Source organism: Plecotus auritus (genome assembly GCF_963455305.1).
Source record: "Plecotus auritus genome assembly, chromosome: 7".
In the NCBI taxonomy this organism is placed as follows: Eukaryota; Metazoa; Chordata; class Mammalia; order Chiroptera; family Vespertilionidae; genus Plecotus; species Plecotus auritus.
In genome coordinates this window covers 5,012,090-5,035,040 of record NC_137774.1, presented here as the reverse complement: position 1 = coordinate 5,035,040, position 22,951 = coordinate 5,012,090, and the positions used below count along the sequence as shown (strand labels likewise).

At 58.2% G+C, this 22,951-nt stretch overlaps 1 protein-coding gene across 1 annotated transcript in view; it reads right to left on the bottom strand.

The window, feature by feature from the left end:
- The window catches only part of SDK2 (sidekick cell adhesion molecule 2), a 218,337-nt gene that overhangs the window by 53,301 nt on the left and 142,085 nt on the right, over positions 1–22,951 (bottom strand). Inside the window, exons 9-18 of the mRNA XM_080680029.1 lie at positions 22,101–22,295; positions 20,659–20,775; positions 18,998–19,165; positions 17,899–18,001; positions 15,609–15,785; positions 15,137–15,273; positions 14,457–14,604; positions 9,068–9,208; positions 6,979–7,160; positions 6,237–6,352 (exon numbers count right to left, since the gene is read on the bottom strand). Of these exons, the coding sequence (XP_080536155.1) occupies positions 6,237–6,352; positions 6,979–7,160; positions 9,068–9,208; positions 14,457–14,604; positions 15,137–15,273; positions 15,609–15,785; positions 17,899–18,001; positions 18,998–19,165; positions 20,659–20,775; positions 22,101–22,295 (1,484 nt within the window). The remainder of the gene's footprint in view (positions 1–6,236; positions 6,353–6,978; positions 7,161–9,067; positions 9,209–14,456; positions 14,605–15,136; positions 15,274–15,608; positions 15,786–17,898; positions 18,002–18,997; positions 19,166–20,658; positions 20,776–22,100; positions 22,296–22,951) is intronic.

Genomic DNA, 22,951 nt, shown 5'->3' with positions numbered 1-22,951 from the left:
GTATCTATATAGAAAACACTAATATGTAAATAGACTGAACAACGGAACAACTGAACAACTGGTCGCTATGATGTGCGCTGACCACCAGGGGGTGCACACGGAACATGGCAGGCGTGGGCAGTAGGCGGCAGAGCATGGAACATGGCAGGCATCAGCTGCAGCGGGATGGTGGAGCAGGTGAGCGGGGGTGCCAGACCAAGACAGGGCGCCGGTCGCTGTCATTGGGGTGAGCCTCGGGTGGTTACTGAAAATTCTTTCCTCCCGTGCGCCGCGGTCCCACCCAGCACTCACACCTCCTGCTGGTGCTGGAGTCGCTGCTCGCACCCGCTGCCGGCCCTGATCGCTTAGCGCCATCAGTGGATGCAAGCGGCAGCTGCCGGCCCTGATCGTCCCTCAGGGCTTCTCCACCTCCCCTTGCTCCTCAGGGGCGATCAGGGCAGCAGCTGCTGCTCCCACCTGCTGCTGGCGCCGGCCCCAATCTCTCCACGCTGTCAGCAAGTGGGTGCAGTGCTGGCAGTGGGAGCAGGGCTTCCAGCAGACAGGGGACAGGGGGCTGTGATGGGAGGGCTGGGCGGGGGCCTGGAGGATGGGCCAAGACCTACCCCTGTGCCCACTGCAGCCTCGCAGCCCACAGTTCCTTTCAAGGTGCACGAATTCGTGCACTGGGCCCCTCGTATATTCATTAAAAAAAAAAAAAGAAAAAGGATTCATGAGTCAACCTGAAAAGGCCAACGATGGGTCAATTTGGCATCACTAAGACTTATTATGGCACCTGGCTGGCGTGGCTCAGCGGCGGAGAGTTGACCTGTGAACCAGGAGGTCACGGTTCGATTTCTGGTCAGGGCACATGCCCGGGTTTCCGGGCTTGATCCCCAGTGTGGGGTGTGCAGGAGGCAGCCAATCAATGATTCTCTCTCATCACTGATGTTGCTATCTCTCTCTCTCCCTTCCTCTCTGAAATCAATAAAAACTATATTTTAAAAAAAGCATTATGATGGCAGTGGATTGAGACATATCAGAGGTGTTTTTAAGAATTCTTAAGTACATCATACTAATACCCAAATCAAAGCAAAACAAAAAGATGCCTCCCCTACCCCAATCCAAAGTCACCTGTCACCTTAGCAGTTGCTAAGGAACCAGTTCATTATTCTCAAAATCGCTCAGTAATGGGAGAGAACGGAGTGTTTACCATGCTTTTCCTGGATGAACGTTGCCTTTCATCCAGGATAAACAACAAGTGGGTAAGGAGAAAATTCTTTTTTAAAAAAAAGAAGATTTCAGCTAATCAATCAAGACAAAATCATAACATTGGACTGTTCCAATTTTGCAAGTCCTATTGAAATGACAGACCAGGCGAGGCCAGTCCGAGGGCGCCACATCGCAGTCAGAGCAGCCGCACGTCCTGCCTTCTAATGAAAACACACGCCGCCATCCAGGGAGCAATCCTGGGAAAATAAAACCCTCAGACCCGAATCTGATCAAGCCTCTCATTCCAAGTCCAATTTACGCAAAGGCAGTTTTCAGAGGCCTGTGTTAAATGACCCCCCAGGGCCACAATCAGCAAGATCCAGACTGTGGGAAATTCTATGGTACAAATGACGGAGGTTCTTAACTCAATAAATTGCTAGGAAAAAAAATAAAAGAGCAAGAAAAGAGAGAGGGAATCTGTAGATCAACAGAGACCTAAATCCTCCCCCCACAACAGTAACAACAAAGAAACGCCAAGCCAAAGCAAATGCAATTGTGTGGATCTCATTTGGATGCCAAAGCAAATAGACCAACTAGTAAGAGAAACCGTGTAGCAACGAGGGAAATTTAAATCCCAGCGGGTATCTGATCGTATTAAAGGGACTGTTGATCGTTTTAGGCCCGAGACTGATAATGGCTTAAACAGAGACTTTATACTGTTTCTTGACGGAAATATTTATGGGTGACATGAGACTCCAGGGGCGTGGCTGAGGGTTCGAGGGCAGACGGAACGCGTTTGGCTGTGAAGTGGTAACTTCTGAAACCAGGGATGTGTGTCTGGCTTACTACAAGCCTCTCTCTCCTTTTGTAGGTGTTTTGAAATGCTTCACAATTAAAAGGGGGAAAAGCTCTTTTCCACTGAGGTCTGCAGGGACCAACACTGCTTTTTTCTCTCTGCGATACTGAAGGCCACAGAAGCAAGAAACAGAATCCCCGCTTGGATCCATGTGTACTTAGAAAAAAAATCACTATCCTTATTATTTTATAACTAGAGGCCCGGTGCATGAAATTCGTGCACGGGGGTGTGTGTCCTTCAGCCCAGCGTGCACTCTCTCCAATCTGGGACCCCTTGAGGGATGTCCGACTGCCCGTTTAGGCCTGATCCCGGTAGGATCCCGGTAGGATGGGGCCTAAACGGGCAGTCAGACATCCCTCTCACAATCCAGGACTGCTGGCTCCCAACTGCTCGCCTTCCTGCCTTCCTGATTGCCCCTAACCACTTCTGCCTGCCAGCCTGATCACCCCCTAACCACTCCCCTGACAACCTGATTGATGCCTAACTGCTCTCCTGCCAGCCTGTTTGCCCCTAACTGCCCTCCCCTGCAGGCCTGGGTCCCCCCCAACTGCTCTCCCCTGCAGGCCTGGGTCCCCCACAACTGCCCTCCCCTGCAGGCCTGGTCGCCCCCAACTTCCCTCCTCTGCCAGCCTGGTCACCCCTAACTGCCCTCCCCTGCAGGCTTTATCACTCCCAACTGCCCTCCCTTGTAGGCCTGGTCCCTCCCAACTGCCCTCCCCTGCTGGCCATCTTGTGGCGGCCATCTTGTGTCCACATGGGGTCAGTCATCTTTGACCACATGGGGGCAGCCATCTTGTGTGTTGGAGTGATAGTCAATTTGCATATTATTCTTTTATTAGATAGGAGGATTAGATAGGATAGAGGCCTGGTACATGGGTGGGGGCTGGCCAGTTTGCCCTGAAAGGTGTCCCGGATCAGGGTGGAGGTTCCCTTGGGGCATGGGGCAGCCTGGGCGAGGGGCCTGTGGTGGTTTGCAGGCCGGCCATGCCCCCAGCGACCCAAGCAGAGGCCCTGGTATCTGGGATTTATTTATCTTCTATAATTGAAACTTTGTAGCCTTGAGCGGAGCCAAGCCTCCTGCTCGCTCCATGGCTGCAGCCATTTTTGTTGGGATTTATTTATCTTCTATAATTGAAACTTTGTAGCCTTAAGCGGAGGCCAAGGCAGGCCAGGGCTGTGGAAACTTGGCTTCCTCCATGGCCAGGGGCAACTCAAGCCTCCTGCTCTCTCCATGGCTGCAGCCATCTTGGTTGGGTTAATTTGCATACTCACTCCTGATTGGCTGGTGGGCGTGGCTTGTGGGTGTTGTGGAGGTACAGTCAATTTGCATATTATTCTTTTATTAGATTAGATAGGACTAGTAGCTCTGCGCATGTATCCATGCACCAGAAGGTTGCTGCCGCCCTCCTGTAGCTCTCTGCCCGCTGCCCTGCCCTCCTGTAGCTCCCCTCACCCCCCTCATAGCTTGCTGCCCTGCCCTCTCCTGTAGCTCTCTGCTGCCCACTTGTAGTTCGCTGCCCCACCCTCGTGCAGAACGGGTTGGTCTTCACGCCTCAGGGCATAATGGATAATTAGCATATTCCTCTCTTATTATATAGGAGAAACGCAAAGGACACATTTTCTTTTCTACGTAAGAAAAGGTGCAGGCTCTGGAGCTCGAATCTGAGCTTTGCAGCTCCTCGGACTTGGAACAACTCACTTGCCGCTCGTGCCTCAGTTTCCTCTTCTGTAAAATGGGATGATGCCGACAATGCTGCTTGGGGCTCTCGTGCAGCTTGCGTGAGAGAGGACCGAGTGTAGCTCTAGCATCCCACTCGGCACGTGGAACGTGCCCTGTACGCGTGAGCTCTTCTTACTTTTCTGCTGGCTCCTGTGTTCCAGTATCTGGGCGATCCACTCCCTGACTCGTATTGGGCAGCTCCTGGGTGCTGGGCACGGGCCAGGCCTGGGTGGGCTCTGCGGCCTCCTTTAGTTCTGGGCTCTCCTTGTCCTGGCCACTTGGCTGGCCTTCTCAGCGCCCCGGGAGCCATTTGCTTTAGAAGTGTGCAGCCCAGCCCTCCCACATGGGGAAGAAAACTTAGAATCGGCAGCACAAAGCTAATTGTTCGCTGCTCAGCTCCTCAGCATGAGTCGGGCCTTCCCCTTCTCTCCCTGCCTCCCCCCAGAGTCCCAATTAGCAGGCTTTCCAGCCAGTCAGGGCTGCCAGCCCTCGGCCCCAGCACCTGCTCCCGCACAGCCCAGGCTGCGGTGCCCTCCTGGGGAGAGTGAAGGGGAAAGTGAGGGGGAGAGGGAGGGGAAGAGGGAGGGGAGAGGGAGGGAGAGAGGGAGGGGGAGAGTGAGGGGGAGAGTGGGAGGGCTGTGGCTGGGCATGGTCGGCTCTGGCCCATCCCACTTTATCTGCTTAGAATTGACGACTCAGGCCCTGGATTGCGAATCAGCACCGACTCGAGGAGAGGAATGAGAGCAGGCCCAGAGACAGCAGAGGGGACCTCACACTCAGCTGGCGGACGGTCCTCTCAGGACTTCACCTGTCCTTCCCGCCCAGCCACGCCCGACGGCAGTGGGAACGGCCAAGGCTGCTAGTCCTAGAAGCGATCTCGGTTGTCGCACACGTGCAGACCCGGCACAGAGGGCATATGCAGGAACCTTCCGGAGGGAGGTGTCTGCCATCATCTGATCCTGGGCTCAGAGCCAGAGTGTGCAGTCTCTCCCGGCCCTGGTCCCGGTCCCGGTCCCGGTCCCAGTCCCGGTCCCGGTCCCAGCTGGCTCCGGACACCGCCCCTCAGACACTCCGCCTCCCTCCCACATTTGGAGGGGCCGACCGACTCCTCCCACCTGCTCAAGCCGCTGGGGCCAGGCTGCAATTGGGGCACAGGGCGCGCTCCAGGCTCCTCGGGGAGAGAGGAGAGGCCATGTGTGGGATCCAGGGTCTGGGTTCTAGGAGGGGACGGTTGAGAAGTCCTGGCTTTTAGCGCAGTTACAGTTATAGCAAATTCACTGCCACTGCCATCACCGGTACTACCACCGCTACTGTTACCATCATTGCTGACACTCTTACTGTTACCACGGTTACTGCCACGCTGACTGCTACCACCGCTACAGTCTCTCTTACTGCTACTGCTACTATTGGTTATGGGCTGAACTGTTTCTCCCTAAAGGTAGACACTGAAGTCCTAAGGCTCAGGCCCTCAGAAGGTGACTGTATCTGGAAGCAGCCTTTAAAGGGGCAATTAGGTTAAAATGAGTCTTTAGGGGGGCCCTCCTCCCATCTGACCGGTGTCCTTGTAAGACGAGGGGATCTGGACACGGACACATGCAGAGGGAAGACCACGTGAGGACACAGGGAGAAGACGGCCGTCTGCAAGCCAAGGACAGGGGCCGCAGAAGAAGCCCGCCTGCCGACACCTGGGTCTCGGGCTTCCCGCCTCCAGAACGGGGAGAAAAGCAGGTTCCAAGTCCCGTAGACCGGGGGCACCTGGTTACGGCCGCCCGAGCCAACGGATGCGTTCCTGCCACTACGGTGGTTCCCACGGTCGTTCTCAGAGCACCTGTCACGTGTTTGTCGTTGTGCTCAACACGTTACAAACACTAGCTCGTCTGGCCCTCGCACAGCCCCAAGGAGCAGGCACCGTGACCTTCGCTGCTGGCAAACGAGGGACCAGCGGTTACTGTGGTTCCCAGCAGCCGGCACAGTGCATGGCGCGGGGCTCAACAAAGACGTATTGAGGGAAGCTCAGCGAGATGGCAGAACCCGTTCAGGGAGCCAGCGACAGGCAGCGCTGGGACGGAAACCCAAGTCCCCGAGAGTTCCGGTCCCGAGCCCTTCACGGGGCGTGGGGTCAAGTCCAGCCTAGGACACAGGGCCCAGCGGGATGCCCGTGAGACGTGGGTCCTGGATTCCTATGCCCCGTATTCCTCAGACCGAAACAAACCCGGTTTTGTTCACCGGCCAGTGTGTCGGAGCACGTGCCCCCTGCCCTGGGTCACAGCCTGGGTGGTGGCCACCCTCCCACGGCCTGTACCTGGCCTTGGAGAGAGTTCTCGTGCTCTCTTCCTTGATCACGTGTCCTCTGCTTGGTCTGAGCCAATGGCTCTGAAAACAGACCGGGACTCCCTCCTGCTCGCCCCCTGGCCTGGGCCTCCCGCCGTGCATCTCCCAGCGTCCTCCTGGGAGGGGGCAGGCCTCACGTACCTTGTAGCCCTGGTTGATGCCGTTGATGAACTGGGGGCTGGGGGCGTTCCAGGTGAAGCGGATGGTTGTGGAATTGGTGGCTTCTGCGTGCACGTTGCCTGGAGGGACCGTGGGGACTGGAGGAGAGCAGAGAGGGGGGTGGGGGTGGAGGGGCACAGTTAAGTAGAGAAAACACAGGGAAGGGGTCTGTGGGCTCTGCTTGCCCCCCCCCTTCCTGTGTAGACCAAAATGCCTTCGTTCTCTTGATGAGTTTGCAGTAATAAAGCTTGTCTGGCCCAAAGAGAGAGAGATAGAAACATTGACAGCTGGTCTGGCTCAGTGTCGACCTATGAACCAGGGGGTCATGGTTCAGTTCCTGGCCAGGGCACATGACTGGGTTGCAGGCTCGATCCCCAGTTGGGGGTGTGTAGAAGGCAGCTGATGGATCATTTCCTCTCATCATCGATGTTTCTATCTCTCTCTCCTTCTCCCTTCCTCTCTGAAATCAATAAAAATATATATATAAAAAATAAAGCTTGTCTGACCCATTCACAGCGTCCTGACAAAGGGAAGTACTGGATATGAAAATGCCCGGGGTGGTTTTAGGTCCAACGCTAAAATGTAAGCTGGTTCATGATCCAGTGAATGTGAGCCTTCGCAGAAGGCCCCTGAACCCCTGTAACCTCCGCCTGCATCACGCTCGCCCCCCCGCCTCTCCCTCTCCTCCGCAGGCCCCGCCCCACGGGGCCACTGGCACACCCACCTCCCTGCAGTGTCCACTCGGTGACTTTGCCACTGTAGACGCCCAGCCCGGCGCTGTTGTAGGCGGCCACCTCGATCTCGTAGTTGGTCCAGATGATGAGGTCCTCCAGCAGCAGGTTGTTGACGTCAGCATCCGTGATGTTCTTGAACTGGTACCCGACAGGCAGCCCGGCCAGGCAGTACCTGAGGGGAGGGAGTCAGGATGCAGTGGGTCGGCGGTGGCTCGCGTGCCTCATCCAGTGGCTTACCCGACTGATGAACACAAGCCTTGGGGATGTGTCTGGACCATTCTGGTTTAATTTTTAAATATATTTTTATTTTATTTTAAAAATATATTTTTATTGATTTCAGAGAGGAAGGGACAATGAGAGAGAGATAGAAACATCAATGATGAGAGAGCATCTTTGATCGGCTGCCCACACTGGGGATGGAGCCCGCAACCTGGGCCTGTGCCCGGACCGGGACTTGAACCGTGACTTCCTGGTTCATAGGTTGACCCTGAACCACGGAGCCACGCCACCCGGGCTGGGCGCATTTTCTTTCTCCCTCTAGGACAGTGGCTCTCTCTTTGGCTGGTCACTCACGTAGGTAAAGAGAAAAAACCCCGAGGCTACCTACGCCAGAACAAAGAACACCGGGAAGGAGGAAGGGACACCTATACAGGCAAATTCTGGCAGCTGGGAGCTCAGAGAACCACGACACACTTACCTTAGATTCTAACCTTGGGAAACTAGGGGCCCCAGATGATTTGGGGGTGCTATTATACCCAGAGCAGCGGTTCTCAAAGCCTTCGTGTGCATGAGAACATACCTGGAGGCCTCGCTAAAACAGATTGCTGGAACCCCCCCTCTCCTGCCCCCCATGCTTCCCATTCAGGTCGGGGTGGGGCCCGGGAGCGTGCGTTTCCAGCGAGGTCTCAAAGCAACGCCGCGACAGAATGAACTGCTCACGGGGCAGCCAAATCAACAGACACTTCTTCCCCGTCTGTTTGGGGAATTCCGGTCCTGGGAGAGGGTCCACCTGCGGGAAGGGGACTCGCCAGCCTGCCTGCTGTTTCCCAGCCCAAATTCAGAGCACGGACGAGGGTCCTCAGGGCCTGCCTATAGCACGTGCGTGGTAACTGATGGATGCTGACGTTCCGTGCCACCGAGGAGCTCCCGGGGAGGTGCCGGTGAAGGACCCGCAGGCGAGTGCAGACCTGAAGGTCTACGGAACCCGGCTTCGTGTCGCCGTCAGGATGTAAGACAGGAGGACTTCCACGTTGCGGCCAGTTCTTGGCCCCGTGGTTTGTCCACGCGTGGTCCACGCGGAGGGAAATCTGGCCTGAGACAGACTCTCCTTGGCTCCCAGGTGGCTGCCCCCCGAGGGTTCACTGACTCCTTGCAGACCTGTTTCTGGGCAGCCCTGACCTCAGACTTGCCCATCCCCACGGCCTGCAGGAGATTATGCTGTATCCGATCTCTCAACCATTCCCTGTTCTGGATATCCCACCCTCCTCCCCTTTTCCTTAAATGAATTCCATTTTTCTTTCTTTTTCTTTTTCTTCTTCTTTTTTTTTTTTTTTTTGGTTAATCCTCACCCGAGGATATTTTCCCATTGATTTTGAGAGAGAGCGGAAGAGAGAGGGAAAGACAGAGAGAAACATCGACGTGAGAGAAACACCTTGATGGGTTGCCTCCTGCACGAGTCCTTACCAGGGGCCGGGCCGAGGGAGGAGCCTGCAACCAAGGCACGTGCCCTTGACCGGAATCGAACCCGGGACCTTTTGGTCCGCGGGCCGACGCTCTATCTACTGAGGCAACCCAGCCGGGGCCAATTCCATTTTTCTTAAATCACCGTCTGACATGGCTATTTAGCCTGCCCGGCTATCACCACGTGAACTTTTCATTCCCCTTCGTTCCCAAGGCTCTCACTGCTGGAAGTTCTTCTAGATGTCTAACCGCCATCCTTCCCACCAAAGGGTGGGCTTTTCTTGTTGCCTGATCCTTGCTAGATGGCGAAGAGCCCGTGTGAATCTGCTCTGTTCTCCAATCCACTCCTGATGCTCCCCATCCACGGGCCCTCCCCCCGTCCCTCCGGCGGACGCCTACCTGATGATGTAGCCCTTGAGGAGGCCGTTCTGGTGGTTCTCCGGGGGCGGCTGCCACTGGATCATGATGGACTGGTTCGTCCGGCCGCTGGCGATGACGTTCTGTGGCGGGGCGGTGGGGGGCTCCTCGGGGAGCGAGACCCTGGAGAGGGAAACACCGGGAGGAGGTGGGTTTTTCCCACTCGTAGTTCCGAGGGCAAACACGGAGTTCCATGGGATTGGAGGAGGCTGAACCCTGCCCCGCTCTGCTCCCGGGTGGTGCACCATTGCTGTGTGCTTCTGGGCAAGTCACTCAACCTCTCTGAGCTTGTTTCTTCGTCTGTAAAAGAAACAGGAGAAAGCTCCACCTGCCTGACTGTAAGACTGGTGGGGGCTCAAGCGACACAATGTATGCACACGTCTTTCGAAAACACGAGAAAACACGGGAAAGCACTGGATGTTTGTTTTCTGTGCAGCCCGGGGAGGTGGGCCTCCGTTTCCCGTGTCGGAGCAGCAGCTGTGAAGCTGATGATGTCCGTCATGAGACGCATGCGTTTTAGAAGCAGGAGTGCTCCATCCCCTCCTGGCAGCTGCCAGCTGGTGCTGCATTTTACTCATTTTAAAATATATTTTCATGGATTTCAGAGAGGAAGGGAGAGGGGGAGAGAGAGAGAAACATCCATGATGGGAGACAATCATTGATCGGCTGCCTCCTGCACGTCTCCCACTGGGGATCGAGCCCACACCCAGGCATGTGCCCTGACCTGGAATCGGACCGTGACCTCCTGGTTCATAGGTGGATGCTCAACCACTGTCACTGGGCCTCCTTTACCCACGGGCTGAGCCCAGGCTGGGGCGGGGCAGGCAGGTGGGGTGACATGGTGTGTGGGTGGCAGCCGGCGCATTGCCCGCCTCCTGAAGCCGAGCGCCCGAGTTTCTCCCAGGCATCGCCAGGGGACACGGCGCGCCCCCTTGGCGTGTTTCTCCCATGACTGACACGCATCCGTTAAAAGCACAAGTCCGTGATTTCCGATGGATGCCGTTCCTTTAGGAAAACAGTTTATGCGTTTGCGTTCGGATGGGTCGCTCTCCAGGCGGGCTGCGCTGCTGCGTCTCTGCGGAGCTGCAGGGAGGGGAGTTCACCTTCCTCCCGGGACTCGGGGCGGCTCGCACGACGATGCGTTAGGAAGGTGAATACAGATGCGGAGACTGAGGCTGAAGGACCGGGGACGTTGCGGGGAGGGTTTGCCCTGCACTTCGAGGCCTTTCCTTTTTCTGTTTTGACCAGAATAGGTAGCCTTTTATTCTGTCTGTCAAGGCTGACCGTTTACCTCCAGGTCGGGAGGGGAAGTGGACACCTGTTCTATTAACGATGACCCCTATCTGATGCTTGGCATACAGGCGTTGCTTTGTTCTTTACTGAATTCATTGGGGTGGCATTGGTTAATAAACCACAGAGGTGTCAGGTGTACTGCTCCATCAGACATCACCTGTACACTGGATCGTGTTCACCAACCCAAGTCAAGTCTCCTTCCGCCACCACTTACGGCCCCTTTATTTTATTTTTATTTTTTAAAAAAATAAATTTTATTTATTTTTTTTACAGAGAGGAAGGGAGAGGGATAGAGAGTTAGAAACATCGATCAGCTGCCTCCTGCACACCTCCCACTGAGTATGTGCCCGCAAACAAGGTACATGCCCTCGACCGGAATCAAACCCGAGACCCTTGAGTCCGCAGGCCGACGCTCTATCCACTGAGCCAAACCGGCCAGGGCACTTATGGTCCCTTTATCTTCTTCTACCTCCCCGCCCCTCCACCTCTGGCAATCACCATACTGTTGTCTCTGTCTATGAGGGTTGCTTGCTTTTTTTTTTTTTGGCTTAATCCCTTCACCTTTTCCACCCAGCCCCCTTTCTTAGCGGGGTCTCATAGCTCTGAACCACTGGGCCGCGCCCATTTTATTCCCTGTACCAGCACCACCTCCGCTGGTCCACACACACGGCCTGGAGCATAGTAGGTGCTCAATAAACAGAGAAAGAACAAGCTCTCCTATAACCGCTCTCCATGCTAGGCTGTTACCTGCCACTGTTCCCTCCTGCTAGGCGTCATGGCCCCTGGGGTTTCCCCCGCTCCCTCCTCCCCCCACCCCGGGAAATGCAGAGATAGCTTGTTAGCACTGTGGCGGAACCACACGAGCAATTTAAGCCAGAGGCCCGTGGACACACCTAAGAGCATCTTTTAAAAACAAAACCCTATTCTGGGCTCCCTTGCCGATTATTAGCTGGCGCACACGCGAGGGTTTATTTCTGGGCTCTCCGTTCCGTTCCCTTGCCCACGTGTCTATGCCAGCGCCACGCGGTCCTGATGGCTACGGTTCCGACGTCAGGGAGCACGGGGCCTCTGGCTGTGGGCTTTCTCAGGATTGCTTTGGCTACTGGGGATCTTCTGTGGCTCCACAGCCATTGTAGGGTTGTCTTTTCCTATTTCTGTGAACAAAGGCCATTGGGATGGCACTGACTAGGCATGGCGCTGACTTTATAGAAGGCGTTGGGGATGTGGGCCTCTCTAACAATAGTAACTCTGCTCCGTGGGGAGGGGTGGGGGAAGTATCATCTCTTTGACAAGCAGCGTTGGGAAGACTGGATAACCACATGCAGAAGCATGAAAGTGGACCCCTTCCTCACACCACTCCCCAAAGTGAACTCGAAATGGACAAAGACATCAAGACAGCCCCCGAACCTGTAACAGTCCTGGAGGAAAACACGGGGGAGCCCCTTGACCTGGCCTTGGCGGTGACTGCCTGGAGGTGACGGCAAAGGCACAGGCAACAGAAGCTGCGATAAACGAGCGGGACTACCTCTCACGAAAAAGCTCTGCACGGCCACGGGAACCCCCCCCCCCCCAAGACGAGAGGCCACCTCCGGAATGAGAGAAAGCACCCGCACATCATCTGATTAGGGGTTAATATCCAGATAGATAAAGAGCTCACACAGCTACATGGCAAAGAAGGAGAAAAACCCAAGCAAAACCCAAGAACAACCAACCATTAAAAAATGGGCAGAGAGCCCAAACCGGTTTGGCTCAGTAGATAGAGCGTCGGCCTGCGGACTGAAGGGTCCCGGGTTCGATTCCGGTCAAGGGCATGTACCTTGGTTGCGGGCCCATCCCCAGTAGGGAGTGTGCAGGAGGCAGCTGATTGATGTTTCTCTCTCGTCGATGTTTCTAACTCTCTATCCCTCTCCCTTCCTCTCTGTAAAAAATCAATAAAATATATTAAAAAAAAAATGGGCAGAGAACCTGCATAGACATCTATCGAAAGAAGACATGCACTCGGCCAACAGGAACATGAAAAGGACCGATGACCAGGGAAACGCAAATCAAAACCCCCACGAGACGTCACTTCGCCCGCGTTAGAACGACCACCATCCACGAGACAGGAAGGAAGACGTGTGGGTGAGGGCGTGGAGGGAAGGGAGCCCTTGGGCACTGCTGGTGGGAACGTGAACTGCGACAGGGACTCTGAAAACCAGTGTGGCGTTTCCTCAAAACGTTCGAAGCAGAGCTAGCAGAGGATCCAGCCAGCTCGCTTCCGGGGACGTGTCCAGCCACAGGAAGCTGCTGAAGAGACAGCTGCACCCCCGTGCCCCTCGAAGCACTAGTCACAACAGCCAAGGTAGGGGTGCAGCCTCAGCATCCGTCAAAGGATGAACGGATAAAGATGTGGCTCACGCACGCACACACACACACACACACGCACGCACGCATGCACACACGCACGCACAGAGGAATATCACTCAGTCACGCGCAAGAAGGAAGTCCTGCCATCTGAGACGACGTGGATGAATCCCGAGGGCACTGTGCTAAGTGAGAGAAGTCAGACAGAGAAAGACAGACCGTTTATGATTATCACTCAGAGGTGGACTCTAAAGAAGCCGAACTCAGAGAAACAGAGAGTAGAATGGTGGCTAAGCAAGGGCTGGGGAGTGGGGTGCACGGGGAGATATCGGTCGAAGGGCACGACTCTCCTTGTAAGATTCGCAGGCTCGGGAGATCTAATGGACAGCAGGGTGACTAGAGCTACTGATCCTCTCAGGGGTCCTCAAACTTTTTAAACAGGGGGCCAGTTCACTGTCCCTCAGACCGTTGGAGGGCCGGACTATAGTTAAAAAAAATACTATGAACAAATTCCTATGTGCACTGCGGGCCCAGGACGCGTCGGCTGCTAAGCAGGACAGGCAGCGGCACCCGGCGGGCCGGATAAATGTCCTCGTCGGGCCGCATGTGGCCCGAGGGCCATAGTTTGAGGACCCCTGCATGCGTGAAAGTTGCTCAGAGAGGAGAGACCACAAAAAGGGGAATATGGCCCTGGCCGGTTTGGCTCCGTGGATAGAGTGCCGGCCGGCAGACCAGAGGGTCCCGGGTTTGATTCGGGTCGGGGGCACGTGCCTTGGTTGCAGGCTCCTCCCCAGCCCGGGCCCCGGTAGGGGCTCATGCAGGAGGCAACCGATCGACGTGTTTCTCTCACATCGATGTTCCTCTCTGTCTTTCCCTCTCTTCCACTCTCCCTAAACATCAAGGGAAAAACATCCTCGGGGGAGGATTCACCACCACAACAAATGGGCAATGTGTAATGGGATGGAGGTGTCAGCCAACCACCCTGGTATCGGTGACATCACCTTGCAGGGTATGAGTGTAGCGAATCAACAGGTTGCACACCTTAAACGCACGCAATGCTGCGTGTCCATCAGACCTCCGTAAAGCTGGGAAAATAAAAGTAAACTTAAAAAAAAAACAAAGAGCCAAGCCCCGGCTTGGGCGCAGGCGGGCTGCGTCGCGGCCATTCTGACCTCTGCATGCTCCTCCTCGCTGGCGGGGCCGCTGCCGCAGGGTGAGGGGCTGGCCTTCGCCTCCTACACAGGCGGGTCCTACTGTGATGCTTTAAAGCGGATGGCCCGCTGCTTTTATTCTGTTCCCCTCATTTTTAAGAATGCTTTGTGGAAAGCCTAGCAGGGCTGGCATCCTGCCAGGCGCCGGCTGTGGGGAGGGGAGCGGGTCTGCGTGGCTCCGGAAGTGCACGCCCGTTGAACAGGGCGGCAGCCCGCGGGCGTGCAGGGCAGGAGCGGGCAGGTCTCTGAACCTGCAGAGCTCACCGTCAGAGGGATGACTGAGCTTGGTGGATGCCTGGCCCGCGCCGGGCGCTGCTCACAGCGCTTCACGCGTGTGGTTTCACGCCGTCACTGCCATCTCCCTGGGAGGCAGGCGTGCGTGCTGTGACCCCATCCCACAGATGCGGGGACTGAGGCTGGAGGGCCCGGGGAGAACCAGCCAGGACCTGCCGGCAGCCTGGCCACGGTGGTTTTGGCAGCCCCTCGGGGCCCTCCCCGAGCCCGTCCCTGAGACCCCCTCTCACCTCTCTGTGTCCTTGCTGAACTGTCCTTTCCCCACATCGTTGACGGCGCAGAGGCGGAACTGGTAGGAGCGGGCGGGGACCAAGTCCTTGACCACCACCGAGGTAGCCTCGGGGTCCACACTGGCCAGGAGCACGGCCCACGGGGCGTCTGCAGGGACAGAGGGCGGAGGCAGAGGTGGGCATCTTGGGGGGCCATGCCTCTACCCCTGTTCCCAGCAGGGCCCAGCCTCTTTGGGGCTAGCAGAGGAGTGGTCCAGGAGAGGCCGGTCCCCGTCACGTTTTCGGTCCCTTGGCCGGGTGGCGGAAGGTGGGAGGGAGGGAGTTGGAGGCCGCTGGGGAGGAAGCAGCGCTCACGGGAACGGAGATGCATCCGTCTTTTCCATCTTTTCCCCCCTCAGATGGATGAGCTCAGGGCACACTTATTTAAAACGCCACTTAAATTATGCATGCCAACTCTGGAGCTCACAGTGAGGAGGAGAAAATGCTCACATCCCGAGCCTTGTGAGTATCTTGTTCAATTGTCACAATGACCCCAGGGAGCTGATTCGGTCATGTGACAGCCGAGGCGGCTGAGTCTCCCAAGGGAAGGGTTTGCCCCGAGGCAGAGGCCCGGGAAGTGGGGGCTGGAACCCCATGGCTGAGCCCCGCCCGCCCTGGCTGCGGCGTGGCGCGAGCCTTACTGTTCTCCGACATCTCCAGGACGTAGCGGATCAGGGGGCTGTTGCCGTCGAAGGGCTTGGCCCAGGTCAGGTTGATGGCCCGCCTCTCCGAGGCGCTCAGCGTGGCCACTGGGTGCTCGGGCGCGTGCGGCAGCTGCCTGGAGGAGAGAGATGTGGCCGGGCCCCTGGTGAGGTCAGTCAGGTGACACGCGGGCGGCTGCGACTCGGATAGAACTCCCCTGATACCTCGTGCTCGGCCAGAAAATGTGGCCTTTGAGCCATCTACCTGCAGAGTCTCCTCTCGGGCCTGGAGCCCACCTGTGCAAAGCCATACCCAGACCCCCCTGCTCCTGCAGGGGCCCAGCCTGGAAGGATGCTTGGGCGTGTCCTGAGGGAAGGGGGGTGGTCCCAGGTCACCGGGGGGCCTGCCAAAATGAGGCTTCTCGGTGCTGCTTACACCTCCTGGCTTGGGGCCGGGGCGGGCGGCCCTTACCTGACCCGCAGGTGGGCGCTGCGCGAGTCGTTGCCTCCGGCGGAGAGCACCCGGCAGGTGTACGTGCCGATGTCCCCCGACCACGTCTGGGTGATGTGCAGGGAGCCGTTCTTGTCCAGGCGGACACGGGGGTTGTTCTCCACGCCCAGGGCGGCCCCGTCCTTCTCCCACACGTACCTAAGACAAAGAAGAACCAACAGGTAAAGGGACGTAGAGAAGGGCCGGCGGCGTGGCTCAGTGGTTGAGCGTTGACCTATAAACCAGGCGGTCACGGTTCAATTCCCGGTGAGGACATACGTATGCTCTGGTTGTGGGCTCGATCCCCAGGAAGGGGTGTGCAGGAGGCAGCCGATCAATGATTCTCTCTCATCATGGATGTTTCTCTCTCTCTCTGCCTCTCCCTTCCTCTCTGAAATCAAATATATTTGATTTAATATAAAAAATAAATATATTAAAAAATAGAGAGGTAAGGAAGTGGGGGTGCTCTTGGGGGTGTGCTCAGCCCAGGCTGGTCTGCAGGAGAGAAGGTGGGTAGCGGACTGGCCCTGGGCCGCACCGGCCTCTGGGCTGGCTCCGGGAAGGGTGCAGCGGAAGCCAGAGCAGCCTGCCGTCCATCATCCCTGGGGGAGGGTGCGTGTCCGTCCAGGTGAGTCAGCACATTACGTCATTATCGGCCATTCACACCTTCGGTTCAGGGCTTGAGGTTACGAGATCACCACCGGACAAAGAATGGGACTCTCCGCCCAGGCTACACTTCACCATTATTTGTATGAGAATCCTGAGACCCATGCATCACGGTGACAAAATGACTTCCGTGTCCAAGAAAATCACGTTCGCTTCGGCCGGTCGGCACCGAGGGGGACTTGAGAAATGACCCGCATGCCCGTGCCTGACCATAGACGTATCTCCTCTGGATCTGTTCTTGAGGACATACAACCGTCACTGCCATGAACACGCGTGGGCGGCCAGCTCCCGGAAAGTGCGCCACGTCAAGGGTTCGGGATCACCTGTGGACCATGTTCCAGCCACATCTGTGTGATTTCAAGGCTCCTTTTGGCATTTGTGCTGGCACCACACGAAGACGGTCCCAAAGGGTCGATGTTGGGAGTTAAAGGAGCTGTTTCTCAAACTGGGGTCCGAGAGTAGGTTTTGGTCTCAGTCTAGCAGCCCTTAGGCCAGCCGTGGGCAAACTACGGCCCGCGGGCCGGATCTGGCTGTTCTATCCGGTTCTCTTGCTCTCCCCTCCGCTCCTTTACTTTGAATTTATATTAGTTCACACAAACACTCCATCCATGCTTTTGTTCCGGCCCTCCGGTCCAGTTTAAGAACCCATTGTGGCCCTCGAGTAAAAAAGTTTGCCCACCCCTGCCTTAGGCCAACCTTGGCTTCCAGGGTCCACACGGTGTGGCCGGACAGACTGTCATATGCCCAGTGGCCACCAGATGGCGCCCCCAGGATGCAGTTGCCTCTGGAGTGTTGGAGCTGTTACTCTAGGAGGCATCAGTGCCGGGCCTCCACGCCCGTGTTGCCCATACAACACAGAAGCGACACAGAGGGAATAGTTCCTTCCAAGGAAGCAGTTACAAATGTTTACTTAGCACCCCAAAGGGACAGTTTTCTCCTGGTTTTAGTTCCCGAAGCCTTCCCTAGGGTTGGCCCCCAGGGGTCTTCACCCCAAGCTTGGTGGGGGTGGGGGGGTGGTGGTGCCAGATTTTCAGCCTTTCTCGGCTGCTTCTGTCCCGAGCTGCCCCTCCTGGGCCTCTCCAGAGGGTTCCACAGTGGGCGCTGGTTGCCTCCAGGCCATGTAGCTCGTGGCCCAGGTGAATGGTGGGGGTGACTCAGTGTGGGCACTTGCCCCTCCCGAATGTGTCTCTGAGGGTCATCCAAGGACCTCTCCTGGCCCGGCCCTTTCCCTTCTCCCACACCTGCTCACCCAGACCCTCTGCTGTCCACTTAGCGGGCGGAGGGTCTGGGAGAGCCAGCAGCCCAATGCCCCTTTCTCCCCCCTTCTTCCCTCTTCCTTCCTCCGTCTCTCCACACCCCTTCCTCTCTCCCTCTCCCTCTCCCTCTGACATGGCCCAATTCAGTTCAAGCTCGCTCTGCTCCCCAGGCATGTACACAGCGCCCCCTACACCCCAGCCCTGCTCCAGGTCTGTAAATGGCCCCCCAAGGATGCTCTGTGGCCCCACAGGCAATACCCACCTCCTTGGTGCAGACACTTGCCCAGCTACCAGCCACCCTCAAAGCTGCCCTCCCCTTGGCCTCCCTGGGGCCACAGCCGAGGGAGTACCTGATGGTCACCCGGGGGTCATGGGCCACGCCACACACCATGGAGGCCTGGGTACCCTTGATGACACTCTGGTCCTGGGGCGGCCTGGTGATGCGGGTCCGGGCTGAAAGACAGCAGGGAGTCGGCGGTGAGAAGAGGGGTAGGCGCCAGAGTAACAGGCGAGAGGCAGGGGTCGGGAAGGTGTCGGCAGGCGAACCAGACTGTGTGGCTGGACTCTGGGGGGGGATGAAGGCAGACTGACAGGTGAACAGGAAGACCACAGCGAATGTCCCCGCCCGTTAAAAAGGGCACTGTGCCTCCATGAGACCTGGAATCTTGGGAGCCACGTGCATAGCGGGGGCTCATCGCACGATGCTCCCACACACCTGTGTGCGGGATGAAAATCCAGAAATCTGGGGATGGTCAGGGTCCTATTCCCAGCACACGCGTGGTCCAGGCAAGGTAAACGTAGGGTCACCTGCTTCCTGCCCTCACGCGCTGCTCACTGGGCCACCGCCACGCAGCCCACCCAGGAGGCCCACAGGTGCGTCTGTCTCGGGGGCAGACCCCCCCGTGTGGGGGTGCAGGCAGAAAGTTGGAAAGGACTCGGGAAGTTTCCGTAGAGCAGGGGTCCGCTGATTACAGTCTGGGGTCACGTCAGGGGTTGTCTGGGTGAGCACACATGGGCTGGACCGCAACCACGGCCGTGGGTTAAGGAGCATCTGTGGTACTTTCTTGATAAAACCAAAGCGTTAGTTGAGGAGTTGTGACCGTCTGGCCCACAAGCCTGAAATATTTACACTCTGGCCGGTCACAGAAAACGCTGGCTGGTTTCTGCCTCAAGCGCACGAAGACAGCTGCCCGTCACCGCCACGTTCTCGCTACTCAGCCAAGCTCGGTGCAGCCCTCGATCCCGCGGCATCATCCGCGGAGCCGTGGCTTCCTGGTCCCTCTCCTCCGAACAGATGTGTGCGAGTCCCTCTCGTAAGAAGCGCGCTGGCCGGACAGACGTGGGCAGGCGGAGGTGCCGGCGGTGTGAGCGTGTGCTCTGCGGGGGCTGGCGGGGCTTGGCGCACACGCACGCACAGACCTGTATCGCGCTCCCGCTCTGCACACTCACCCCACACGACCAGGTCCGCAGAGGCTTCGTCCACCCCCCGAGAGTTGGTGGCCAGGCAGGTGTAGGTCCCGGCGTCGGAGATGCGTGCGGGGCTGACGAGCAGGCTGCCCGACTCGAGGAGTGTGAAGCGAGGCAGCTGGACGGAGCCACTGGCCAGGATGCGCTCCCCTGCGGGCGGCATGGGGTGGGCTCAGGCGGCAGCCCAGACCGCTCACCCCACTCCTCCCTCCTGGACTGCCCTGGGTGGGGGGGATGGGGTTAGGCAGGCTCCCAGCTTTAGGAAGGCCAGGACTGCCCGGGGCTGAGGCTCCTGACTGCTGACAGCCCAGGGCACACGGTCACAGAGCCGGCTGGCAGCCGGGAGCCCAGGTCTCCTGACGCCTCTCGCCCACCACACTGTCTGCCCTTCACCAGGGCAGGCCAGGGACTGTCTCCCGAGGTAGCCGGCACCTGGGCGGGGGTGGGGGAGGGGTGAACAGCTCTGAGGAGGTGGTGACAGGCATCCTACGGAGGATGCTTCTGGAGAGTCACCTTCGGAGAGTGGAGAGTGGAGGAACCTGGTGGGTGGGAGCAGCCAGGAGTGGGGGTGGGGGATGGAGAGGGACGGGGACAGCCCTGGCCAGGACAGACCTCCCTGTGCAGGGGGACCTAGGGAGGCCTGGGGCCTGGAGAGAGATAGAGAGCGAGAGCGAGAGCGAGAGCGAGAGAGAGAGAGAGAGAGAGAGAGGGGATGTGCTGTGTGTGAGCGAGCCTGGGAGGGCAGGTTTTCGTGGCTGTCTCTTTAAAAAAAACACCCCACTTGTCCGTATAGGGGGAGAGATTCTCCAGGTGCAGGCCTGCGGGTAGGTGTGTCTGTTTGCACACGTGTGCAGACGTACTGAACTAGCCAGCGTGTTAGGTGTGTGTGTCTAGTTCCGTGTCTAGGCACATGCCTGGGTGTGGTGACTTTCATCCCACACATACTGACTGAGCACCTACTATGTGCCAGACTCTGCTCTAGGCTCCAGGGAGACAGCAGTGCACACAGCTGACAGCCCTGCCTTCGTAGGGAGCTGGGCAGTAAGCAAAGTAAGCGATTGTGTGTATTAGATGCCAGGGGATAAGGCAGGCGGGCCGCGAGGAGGGCCTGGGCCACAGGGGCTGGGCGAGTCCCGTGGGGAAGGTGCCTCTGAGCCGAGGCGTGGAGGGGTGTGTACATATGTGTACATGTGTGTACATGTGTGTACGTGGGGAGAGCTGGAAGGTGAGTGTGAGACACCGAGGGGACAGGAGGCACACAGAGTGGGTGGACTTAGGTGGGCGGCTGGGCTTTGCTGGCTCAGGCGTCCGGAGCCCTCCGACCTGCATTAACACCCACAGAACATGATCCAGGGAGCATGCCACCCCCAAGAACACTGTCCCCATGACAGAGGGGACCCTGAGGCTCAGAGGGCGTGAATAGCTCCCCCACAGTCACAGGTCTCAGAAGACGCCGAGCTGTGCCCTGAGCCTGGCGGGCAGCGGGGGGCACTCCCTGGGGTGTGACAGGTGCCCCCTTGAGTGTGCCGCGTGACCTTCACAACTGTACCTGGGACACCCACCAACCCGGCTGGCTCCAGACTGGCTCTGAGGACTGCCTGTGCCCGCGCCCGGCCCTCCCAAAGCAGACCAGTCTCATCTACCTTTCTGCCAGGTGATGGCCGGCCTCGGGGCCCCCGACGTCTCACAGGCCAGCACCACGGACATGCCGTCAATCACTGTGCTGTCCAGGGGGCCCCTGGTGATGTTGGGGGCGATGCCTGCGAAGGGAGACAGCGGGGCTGCTCAGCTGCAGCTGGGAGGGCCCCCCTGGTGTGGGCCCCTCTCCCCCCGACCCCGTTGGGGAAGGCTTAGGGGCCTCAAGGGGTTGCAGCAACGGGAAGGAGCCGGGAGGACCCTCGAGGGCTCCCCACGTTACCCATCCCGCGGAAGGACCCAGGTGACGCCCTGTGGGGGAAACTGAGGACTCCCAAGAGCAGCTCCCACCCCCGTGACAAGGTAAATGGATTCACCATCATTAGACGTGACACCGAGGCTCTGGCTTCTTAAAACAGAGAACAGTTATGGCCGATCGGACATCGCCCACTTTCTGAGAGGCCGGGCACCGAGCTCAGCAGCCTCCTCTACGTCAGAGCAGACGCTTTCTGTCCCCCTTCCTGACCTTGCCCCCCTCGGAACCCCCTGCCCAGGCGGGTGTGGGTGCAGGGCTCCAACACGGAGCAGCCCGGGCTGTGCTCACACAGGCTGCAGGCTCGGCGGCAGCCCTCCTGCCCATTCTGCTTGGGGGCGACCCGGGTCCTCTCTGCCCGTGGCCTCTGCGGGCCTGGCGACCAGCTCTGCTGCGGAGATGAGGGCCCACAGACGTGGCACCTGCAGAGCTTCCGTGTGGCCACTCACAGTGCCACCAGAGGGCTGAGGCAGCGCCACCACGGGGGCAGGGCCACTGCTATCGCCCCAAAGCAACTCTTGGGGGATGGGATTGGCGAGTCAGGGAGCTGAGGTTAACGTGCTGGCTCTTGCCCGGCCGGCCGGCGTGGCTCAGGAGTTGAGCATTGATCTATGAACGAGGAGGTCACGGTTTGATTCCGGGTCAGGGCACAGGCCCGGGTTGTGGGCTCGATCCCCAGTGTGGGGCATGCAGGAGGCAGCCGATCAATGAGTCTCTCTCATCATTGATGTTTCCCTCTCTCCCTTTCCCTTCCTCTCTGAAACCAATAAAAATATATGAAAAAAAAAATAAAGTGCTGGTTCTCCTCTTTGGAGAAGTGAGCAGGTCGGCTGGGCTGGGGCGGGCCGCGTCAGCCTGCAGGGCAGGAACCGGGGCAGCCGGAATGCCCGAGCCTCTCAGAGCGCCAGGAAGCCCGTCCTCAGCCAGGATATTGGGGGGGGGGCGCATGGGGACCGAGGCCTCCTCCGGGCACTGGACACGGGGCTGTGGGAGCCGTGGGTGTAAGTGGCTTGTGCCCCCCTGGCTACTGCCCGGGGACATGCTCTGGGATCCTGTCTCTGTTCTCCAGGGGCCCCGGCTCGGAGCAGAGCTGGTCCTGGATGGGAGGGGCTCCGGGAAGGACGGGAAGGGACTTACTGGTGACGGCCAGGTAGGTGGACGTCTGCACCTCGCCGGCAGAGTTGCGGGCGAAGCACTGGAACATGCCCGTGTCGTCGGGCACCAGCCCGCTGATCTGCAGGCCCCCGTCGCCGCGCTGCCGGAAGCGGCTCAGCCTCGCCACCTCCACCACGGCCGAGTCCTTGTACCAGGTGATGGAGGGCGGGGGCACACCTGGGGAGAGGGGGACCCGCAGTCAGCCGCCAGCCTCCCTCCCTCCCACCTGAGGAGTGCACAGTGGAGGCCCGGAGTCTGTGAGGGGGTCCCTGGGTGACGTGGTTTCTAGAATCTTCTCGGACAGGCACGACTGGCCCTGGGAGAGGGGGAGGATGTTCTCAAATTCTTAAAGAGCAGGTGTTTCAAGACAATTTTAAATGTCCTGGATTCATTTGGCTTGGGGATGCTGGATTGGCTAAATGAGACATTTTTTTTTCTGCAACATTTAGCAAAGATTTCTTATGGGCTCTGGAAACCTCCCGCTGGGAGTGGGTCTCCAACCCCACGCAACCACAGAGCCCACGGCAAGGAGCACGTGGAGGGGACCAGGGCTCCTCGGGGACCCCCAGAAGCCCCCGTACATGGTCTGCACAGCGGAGTGAAGGGGGGCTCCCCTTGCCTCTCAGCCTTCCCACAGGTACCCCCAACCCTCCTTACTCTCCCTCTGGGCCTCTCGGCTCACATGTAATTTCCCTAGAGAGCTCCCCACGCCTGTTCGAAAGCGCACCCCTGGCTCCGTGCCCCCAAAGCCCGCCTGTGTCTCCTCTCTAGTGCTTTGCACCCCGACATTCCATGGCCCTGTACTGCATCCACTCAACGATGCACGTTCCTTC